The 9,085-nt window shown below is 43.6% G+C and overlaps 1 protein-coding gene across 1 annotated transcript; it reads right to left on the bottom strand.

The window, feature by feature from the left end:
• Window positions 1–3,528: 3,528 nt before the first annotated feature.
• On the bottom strand, window positions 3,529–8,740 carry CKAP4 (cytoskeleton-associated protein 4). The gene is made up of 3 exons (XM_009582798.1): window positions 8,672–8,740; window positions 5,103–5,225; window positions 3,529–4,860 (listed from the first exon to the last, which is right to left on the bottom strand). The coding sequence occupies exons 1-3, from the start codon at window positions 8,738–8,740 to the stop codon at window positions 3,529–3,531; spliced, it is 1,524 nt and encodes a 507-aa protein (XP_009581093.1).
• Window positions 8,741–9,085: the final 345 nt, after the last annotated feature.

Raw genomic sequence — 9,085 nt, 5'->3', positions numbered from 1 at the left:
GTGCCCCGAACTGGACAGAGACTGCCCTTGGCAGCACCGAGTAGAATGGAGGGCCCACGCGAGGTGTTTTTAGGCTATTGTGGTGTTTGTACATCTCAGAAAGCTTTTTTCCTGTAGTCGTTTAACAACTTTGCAGCTTTGTTTACACTACCAGCTGAGTTACGTCAAATAAGATGGTAAAAAGACTAAATCACTGATCCGTGCTTTAATAAAACCTCTAACATACACATTTAGGCCACCAGAAACTCTTCTTGCTGTTATGAGCTATTTCACCTGAGACAGTGGTCGAAGCCCTACTGGGAGAAGCCCCTGCAGCAGCACAAGATTTATCTCCATCGCCCTTGCCGGTGCAGCTATTTGGGCAAGCCCTTTCAAGTGCGACCAAGTCCACAGTGCCTCAGCCTAATGGCTTCTCCATTTATAAGACGAGAGCTGAAAATGAAGACAAATGTTAATGAACCGGCTTGATCAATACCTCATAAATCAGGTGGACAGTTTCCCTTGAAAATTGTTACTGTAGCAGCATGTTACTGATGAACTACCAATAATGTAAAAGAACATTGGCAACATAGGCTATGTCTTGCTGGAGACCTTCTCCATTGCTTTTATTGGAAAGTGTAAAAACAATGGTAAAGAGCAGGACTGGATGTGCGCTGTGAGCATTTATGAGGGAATTACGAAGTGTTTGTGTTCAGTGAAGCTGTCAAGCCAAACATAAAAGCTGAACCTCCAGCCCACCAAGGGATCCTTGCCATCGTGCCTGCCTCCAGCTGTATTATTTACAGAGAATTATCCTTATTTAATGAAATAGGTAATTTCAATAGTTTGCCATAGAATTTAAGTTACTAGAAATGTAACTAGTAATTTTTCCTTTAATCTTTGAAATCCAATTTGGCCTAGCTGCACTGCTGGCTTTACAGCAGCTTTAAGTTCCCTCATCATGCTGCTACTACTCTTTAAAGCCACTGTGTGCTCATCGCCAGCTTCAGGTCAACCTAGTCAACAAGTTATGTGAAATCTCTTCTAGATGGAAGGGCTTGTATGCTCACCTCACCTGTTTTGTTGAACATACAGGTAGTCTAATAACAGATATTACCCATCTCTGTGAATTTGGCCTCAGGAACTGCCAGGACATGACGATGCCCACACTCCTTTACAAACACTATAAGCAGTACAGGGGAAACAAGATTTGGCTCTCACCATTCCAAAGCTGCTTATATGGCAAGCTTGGGATCATCTTTGCAGGCAATCAAAATGAAATCACCCTTTCCCAAAGTTTTGAAAGCCAGGCATCCTTCATGAAGATGGTATCAGTGTATGGGCCTCGTAATCCAGTGTTCAAAGCTATCCAAAAGAAGCAGCCACTTTGGAAAGATTATGTAGGTTCTTTCTGTACGTTATTTCTGTTCTACATGCTTTGTGCATTCAGAAAGTCTTACCAAGGCATTGCTGATGGTGGCTGACATGGCGTTCATTCATTGCACAAATCACCTATTTCACACCTCACATCTCAGACTTCTGTGCACTCTGGTCAATACCACTGCACTGAACTGGCTGAAATCCTGTTTTCAAGAGTTCCTCTGTAACCATAACAGATAGGACTTCCTCCACAATCCCCCGTGAAAGCTGAGAACAAGTATAGGGCTGCGTCACATCTGGCTCTTCCTCCAAGCCCTTTCCTGTACCCCACTGGAAGCATCCTGAGACACACAACGTCAAGTAAGCAGCAATCAAAAAAAGGTGCAAAGAATATTCCAAATGTTTATTATGTATTAAAAATACCGCAAATAAGCCATACAGTTCATTTCACAGTAACCTAAACAACATTGTTCAAGAACTTGAGAAGTCAACAAAGAACAGTGCAGTTCCAACAGTGACAAGTTACCTTAATGCCGTGGGTCCCTCTTTCTTTGCCAGCAATTCTTTCCTATGTACAGCGGGAACAACACTAGATATGGTTCAGTATCTTTTTTACCGAGGAGAACTCCTTTTCGCCTGCGCTGTTCCCACAAGCACACCACTTCTGGGAGGTGCTGTTTCTAGGAAATCTTCTTCTAAGGTAGCCACGGATCTGGCTAGTGCAGGCTGGGGTGGGCATGATGCGCACAACCTATTTCCAAGGTATCCGTGTGCAGATCCCTTTACCAAATCTTTGGATAAAGTTCAAAAGTAAACTTGAAAAGGAGGAATATTAGAAATCCTTTCCAAAAAGACCGAAAACCAAGCAAGTTCCATGAGGAAGTGATTTTTAAATGAGCATCTAGAGAATTATGACACTTTTTCCTCACTCTCAACCAGTTCCTAGAAGGATCCTTTGCTACCAATGCCCTAGGGAGGCACCCGGTGACAACAATGGTGACAAGAATCAGGCACCAAGTCCTGAATGTGTAACAAGAGTTCAGGTCACTGTCAGCTGTGTGAAAACTTGGAAATGTATATGCCTTAGAAGCAATTCTGCTGATTTCATGGTGATTTTCCCCCTTGTGTGTTTTGGAGTGTACTATTATCGTTAGCATGCTTCCTATACATGGAACTCAGGAGGTGCAATTTTAGTCCTTCTCTTTCCTCATTCAACTTCATGATCATTTTTACAGAAAATCCTGTATCACATACAAATTAGGCCTTTCCAGGAAAGACACAGCCTCATCATGTAAACAGCCCAAAAATATGACAAAAATGTTACTGTACTCTCTTGAAACTAATCCCATCCTTCAGATGTCCCTTCTAAGCACTGATCGTCTGCACCAGCAGCCGAAGATGCTGGGAAGGAAGCCTGTGATCACAAAGAAGGAATCTCTCCAGCCACGTGGTGGAACACCTCTCTTAGGTCTTAGCCCCAAGCAGCGCCACTTACCTCAAACCTTCCCTTCGGGGGGTTCAGCTAACCCCTTGTTAGCTCCCTGGTACAGACTAAGGACTCACAGAAATATGCTACAGCTCAACTGACACCTGGTAAACTGACCACGCGGCTGAGTCCCAAACTGCAGAAACGGATGAGTTGCTTCAAACCTGGTCCACACTTAAGTTTACTGGTCTAAACAGTTTAAGATAGGGGTGTAGTTTTGTTCATTTGTTCCTTAAACCAAAACATACCAGTAAAATTCCCAGTGTGTACAGCAGTATGCTTTTCCTACCAGAACAGCTGTAGCCCTTCTGTGTGGGATATCTAGTGTCATAGTGTGAAACACCTTCATGCCGTTAAATATGTGCCCATGCTAACGAGGCTGTAGTGCCTTAGTTACACCACTACAGTTACAGCGGTACAACTTTATAGAGAAGATGAGCCCTTAGAAACTCAACCCCCAACTAAACTCATGATTTCTTAAAACAAATTTAAAACAAACAAACAAACAAACAAACCCAACAAAAACGCTACACAAAAGAGAAATAAAGGAAATAAGCAGAACTGTCTCTATTATTAAAGTATTCTTATTCTCTTTGGAGGTATCAAATTGCTTTTAAAAAGAGTAAAAAACTGGGCATACAAAAGCTATTCTCCTTAATCCATTGCACAAGGAGCACCGCTGCCTAAACTTTTTCATGTATTTTTTCTACTTTGACAAACAACCTTTCCAGATCATTCCTCAGGTCATCTATTGAGCTCTTCACAGACTCCAAGTTGTTCTCATTATTTTCAATTTTCACTGAGTAGGAGACTAAACTATCCACTGCAGTTCTTATCATTTTCAAATCGGAATCAACCTGGCTGACAGAAGATCTCAGTTCATCTACAGAGCCTTCCACAGAAGAAAATTTTTCAAGATAACCTTGAGCATGTGCTTGATCTGTCTGAAGATTTGCTTGATCCAACAAAATACTAATTTGCTTCTGGACATCCTGAAGAGCACCGGAGGATGGCAGGTCACTGATGCTTCTCCTCAAGTTTTCCACATCATTGTACAGCGAGGTCTGTGATTCACCAAGATTTTTCAGAACATCTGTGACTGAAGTTACGTCCATATCTGAGATCCCCTGAAGAGCAGTAACGCTTTGTTCTAGGGCACTGAGCTTATTCTCGTATTCTGCCTCCTTAGAAAGGAAAGATTGCAACTTTTCACTGTTTTGAGCAGCAACAGAAGTTAGAGACTCCAGGCTGTCTTCTATGTGCCTCAATCGAGACTCCAGTCCTTCACTGTTCTTCCCAAAAGTTTCTAATGCTTTTCTGAAGAGTTCATTTTCTTCCCATTTGTTGAGGTCGGCTTTAACTTGCAGTAAATCTTCATCGAGTCTTTTAATGTCACTAGGGAGCTGCATAATAGAATCCTCAGCTCTCAGAACTTTCTCTTGTAAAGCTTTTAAGGAAAGGTGTTCAGTGTCCGCAGCCTCTTTGAATTTCTCATGTTCTTGTTTGAGGTTGACTAGCTCTTTCACTTCAGTATACACATCAGACTCCATGGAGTCTATTGTACTCTTCAAGGTCTCTATGTCCTTTTCTTTGGTTTTCATGGATGCTTGCATCTCACCAAAAGCATCTTTTAGCACCTTAATTTCATGTTTATACACATCTGCCTCTTCTAGTGAATCAACCTTTACTTTCATATTGTTGATTTCATCTTGGCTCCTTTGCTGGACTTCAGTGAATACAGCAATGTTATCATTTATAGACTTGGTTAGCTCTGTTAGTCTCTCTTCCACTGTGTTTTCCAGAGATGTGAAGTCTCGTTCCCTTGCATCCTTCACCATGTGGATGCCATCAGACAAGTCTTTCAAAATTTCATTTTGCAGCTTCTGAAGCACTTCACTGATCCGATTTATTTCACTCTCCCCTTGTTTAACAGCCTTCTCAGTAACCTCCTGCTTCTGCTGAGCAATTTTCATCATGGATTCAAATTCTCCAAATGTGGCTTGAAGGGAACGCACCTAAAACAGAAATCCACATGGTTAATACTTACAATTTCACCCTTACCTACAGCCTTACCCTTTGTGTCTAAGATCCTTATGGCCCTTGTTACCATATGAAATGATCACCTTGCAATCCTTCATGCTCCCTGCCTGAGGTGACCCTATGGCATATAGACACGGGAGACACAAAAAGCCCAGAACCTAGAGCCTTACAGCTCTATAGATACATACATCTGCTGAGGATCCTTGGCCTCACTGACCTGCCACAGACGATTCAGGAAACCCATGGCAGTGAAAATCAAACTCAAGTCTCCAGAGTTTGCATCCAGACCCCTGAGCCATCCCTCCCCTATATGATTCCTGGTTCTACGGGCCACGAGTCCCTAAGGGAGGAAAGGGAGGGGGGAAAAAAGCCTAAAGAACATCTGGCATCAGTTTCTGAATACAGAAAAGCTGGGATTAGACTTTAGCAGGCAATCAGACCCTAGGCCAATTCCTGAACATGAAAGAAGTTTCAAAGTAGACAAGAAAGAGTAACAGGAAAAATTAGGGGGAAAGGGGAGCTGGGAATGGCTGGGGAATGGGAATAGTAATCATGATATTTTGCTGCTCCTGGACACCAATAGAGACACAGATTTTTCTTGTTAACTGTTTTTTAAAATAAAAAACATAGAAAGGCTTTAATGTTCTAAATACCTAGTACCTCATTATTCACACACACGCATACACCCACATGCTCTTAGTGAACAGGGGCACATGTACGTACACAGGCAGAGAACAAAGCCATAGCAGCTGCCAAGGGGACTGACTTGCATCTATCTCAGGTTAATACTCCCAGAAAGTTGTTACCACTGGATCAGGTATGCTATTAAGCTTCCCAATTACAAAAACTACCGTTGGTTTTAGTAGCAGCAACAGGGAAAAGGCCAAGGGGTGAGTGGCCGCCACATTCATTTACTCTCACGTTTGAAGATAAGATCCAGGCACACCAATGGGGAAGCACACGTTACTTAATTTTGAGGCCAAGCAGAGTATCAGTCTCAAGACTGTGGAGAAATCTTCTTGTGCGTGTGTGGGTTGTATTTTTTTAAACTTCGTAAAGCAATGCAAGAACTCCCACTGGCTGCAACAGGAATCCATCACGTAGAAAATACCTCAAGGCTTTGGCAGGATAGCAAGTGCTGAGTAATGCATGTTGCCTTTCCTGATGCTACTCCCTATGTCTGAGGGGTATATTAATCAGTCATGCCACATGGGTTGCCATGTTTACCGATTAGATACACAGCTGGAGGGGTGGTTTTATTTTATAAATAGAAGGCAGTATATTTTATATGTTCTTAGAAAGAAATATACAAAGCTTCCTTTTTTTTTTTTTTTCCTTTTTCACTGAAGGAGGCTCCAGCAGTTCCCAGTCAGCCTCTGAATCTAGAAATGAATCTCAAGACCTAACAGACTTACTAATTAGAAATTAAGTTATTCACACGTATTTCTGCAAGACTAAATCCCAGGCCAAATCCTCCTTGGTTTTCATGGAAGTCTACACCGTGGAAGGATTTTAGAGTTTGGCCACAAGACTTGCCCTTGCTCCAGTAGATCCCTGCAGTTTGAAGAATACCCATAAAGATGATTTCCTTTTCCCCGCTCTCATGTAAAAAGGTTTGTAATGACTTTCCATTCTCTATACTTGTATTCTCTAGTGCTTACATACGAAACTAGAAATGAGCTGGGGCGGGGGGGAGCAGGTAGTACTACCATGTGTATTGCAGCAGGACAGACACCAGCCATTACACTGACTTACCAGCCCCATTTTCATTACGTCTTAGCTATGGTTCATTCTCGTTTTTTCCACACAGACAGCTTTTTCTGTATTACTATAAATGGACTTCAGAAATCCAGAAGGAGGGCACAGGAAAGTTCTCCACCCCCTCCTATGACAGAATTTATTTTTCTTTGACACATTTCAACCAAATCACCAAATTCGTATTTGCAATTAACCATCTTCAAATGTTAGTCTCAGAAAAGGCATCAGAAATGCCCAGGAGAACTCTCCAGAGGGTCAGGTCTCCACTGCTGTAGGTTTGACAGAGAGGGATCCCACCCCTCCACAGTGGAAGTACTTTATACCTGCTCCTCCACTGCATCTGGGCAATGCGCATGGTGTAACTTGAAGCTATTCTCCTACACTTCCAGCTGGGCCAGCCACCTGAAGATCAGAGGGCTCTGATATAATAAAATGGACCAAGGTCTTCAGATTAGACCAGCTTCTTATCTCATCTGTCCTAACCAAGAGCCACCAGGACCCAAATCAAATCCCTTGCACGAGAGAGGTAAAACTCGCAACTTCAAAGTAATAGTTCTTATTCACTACACACTTGGTTTGTGCGTGCACCTATGTGTGAGTTTGCCTGTTTGGTGTTCATGGCTGATTAAGGTTTGAAACCATAGCCCTTGAGAGGTTTAACATCATAAATAGCACATAAAAACATGTCTACAGCTAACAACTAAGTCTTTTCTAACCGGTCATACTATCTTGTGTTCAAACACCAAACAACCTTGGCCTCTCTGAGAATTGTGCTATATTAAAGACTGAACTTCCACATCATTTCCTTTCTCCTCCTACTGCTGATGTGTAAAGCAGAAGAGTTTATGTAATGCGTACTCCTGACAGGAGCTCTCTGCAGTAAAAGACCGAAGGGGAAAGCCAGTTCCAAAAGTACAATGCAGGACTCTACACTTCGTAAAGCAATGAAATACAGCCTGGTCTCCTCTCCCTCAAGTACATCCTTCTGTAAAGACCACACCAAACTACAGCAAGCAAAGCTTTCAAGGGTTACATTGAAACTGTGCATGATCTCGTCCCCCGATATTTATTCTTGCACTACTGTATGCGCGTCTAATATCAGCCCTCTGCTATATACAGGCAAATAGTTTCAGTTCTCTTTGAAACAAACTATTTTAAATTTCTGGTATATACCTCCCTCCTAGAACATGTAACATATACCTAGGATTTTCTGCAACAACACAGAGATGGGAAGCAGCAAATTGTACCCACTCCTATGCTTGGAAGGGCTTACATATTGCACATACAGCTGGGTTCTATACTCATGTATTGTAATCTTACGTCCTGTATGTCCTGCCATTGCAATGTCTTCCTTCATACAAACAGTCTGTAAAAGTGCCTTAAAAACTACGAAAAAACAACAACCCTTGCTAGTTCAAATCACAGCCCAGTCACCAGTGAGTAAAAAACCCAGGATTTAAAATTAGCTTCAGAAATGACACTATAGCCCTGCATTTTACAACCTTTGTTGTAAGGGAGAGGAAACACCAAGACTGACCCTACAAACTCCACGTGTGCAGGCCGCCGCGCCTCCGGGAGCGCCACAGAACGGCTGGAGGATCTCTGCCAGAGCCGTCCCGCTACCCTGTCCCCCCACCACCGGCCCGGCCCCAAGCTCGCGGGGAACATGGGGAATCTCCACGGCTCGCTGTGCAGAAAGCAGTCAAGCCGAGACAAGAATTTCCTTTTCTTTGATCTGACTCAGTCATAACTTTACATACTGCTTTCCAACCAATTTACCTACTCCCTAGACAGAAGCCCAACTGTATGTTGATGATATGCCTTCACATACACCATTTTTTAAAGGTTTTAGGCACCCTAAGACATATCCAGGTGGACAGTGCCGCTTGTGAAACTCTAGCTCGGGGGCTAATAAGGCCTGAGTGACAAAAATGGGACGAGAAATGAGCATTTCTTTCACTTCTTTTGAGCCACATCCTTTGCCAACAAGTTCACAGCTCTTCCGTGGGCCTGGACTGCCACGGATACCTGAGTCTCGCTCCCTCGGCCGGAGGCGGCAACAGGAACGTGGAAGGCAGGGTACGGCAGGAGCGGCATTGCTGGCACTGCCTCCGCTGTTTGGTGAAGCTGGTACTGGTTTTGTTTTCTAGAGCGCACGGGGATGTCGAGGCAGGATCCTGCCACATCTGACCGCCCTGCCGCACCACCCCTCTTGGCGCGCACACCTGCCCGCTCGACGCGGCGACAAAGAGCAGCCCATTTGCCACACTCGGTTTTAAATTATTTGCAAGAGTCGAAGATATAAAATTACCGCCAGCAGGCTCTTGAAACTACGGGCCTGCGTTTCTGCCAACACGTAAGCGTGCTGACTGCATTACATAAAATGGCTTCACGCCCAAGCCCTGGAAGAGCAAGCTCGGCGAAGGGCCGGCTGCGGCCGCC

Source organism: Fulmarus glacialis, unplaced genomic scaffold (assembly GCF_000690835.1).
Source record: "Fulmarus glacialis isolate BGI_N327 unplaced genomic scaffold, ASM69083v1 scaffold13848, whole genome shotgun sequence".
NCBI lineage: Eukaryota > Metazoa > Chordata > Aves > Procellariiformes > Procellariidae > Fulmarus > Fulmarus glacialis.
This window is presented reverse-complemented; position numbering and strand designations above follow the sequence as displayed.

Bases quoted from the DNA above. Each gene is read 5' to 3' on its own strand.
- CKAP4 (XM_009582798.1), bottom strand. From the start codon at position 8,740: ATGCCGCTCCTGCCGTACCCTGCCTTCCACGTTCCTGTTGCCGCCTCC. The intron at 5,226-8,671 runs GTATCCGTGGCA...TTCCTCCCTTAG, and splicing joins GCCGAGGGAGCGAGACTCAG to GGACTCGTGGCCCGTAGAAC. The intron at 4,861-5,102 runs GTCAGTGAGGCC...TTTCTGTTTTAG, and splicing joins TCCTGAATCGTCTGTGGCAG to GTGCGTTCCCTTCAAGCCAC.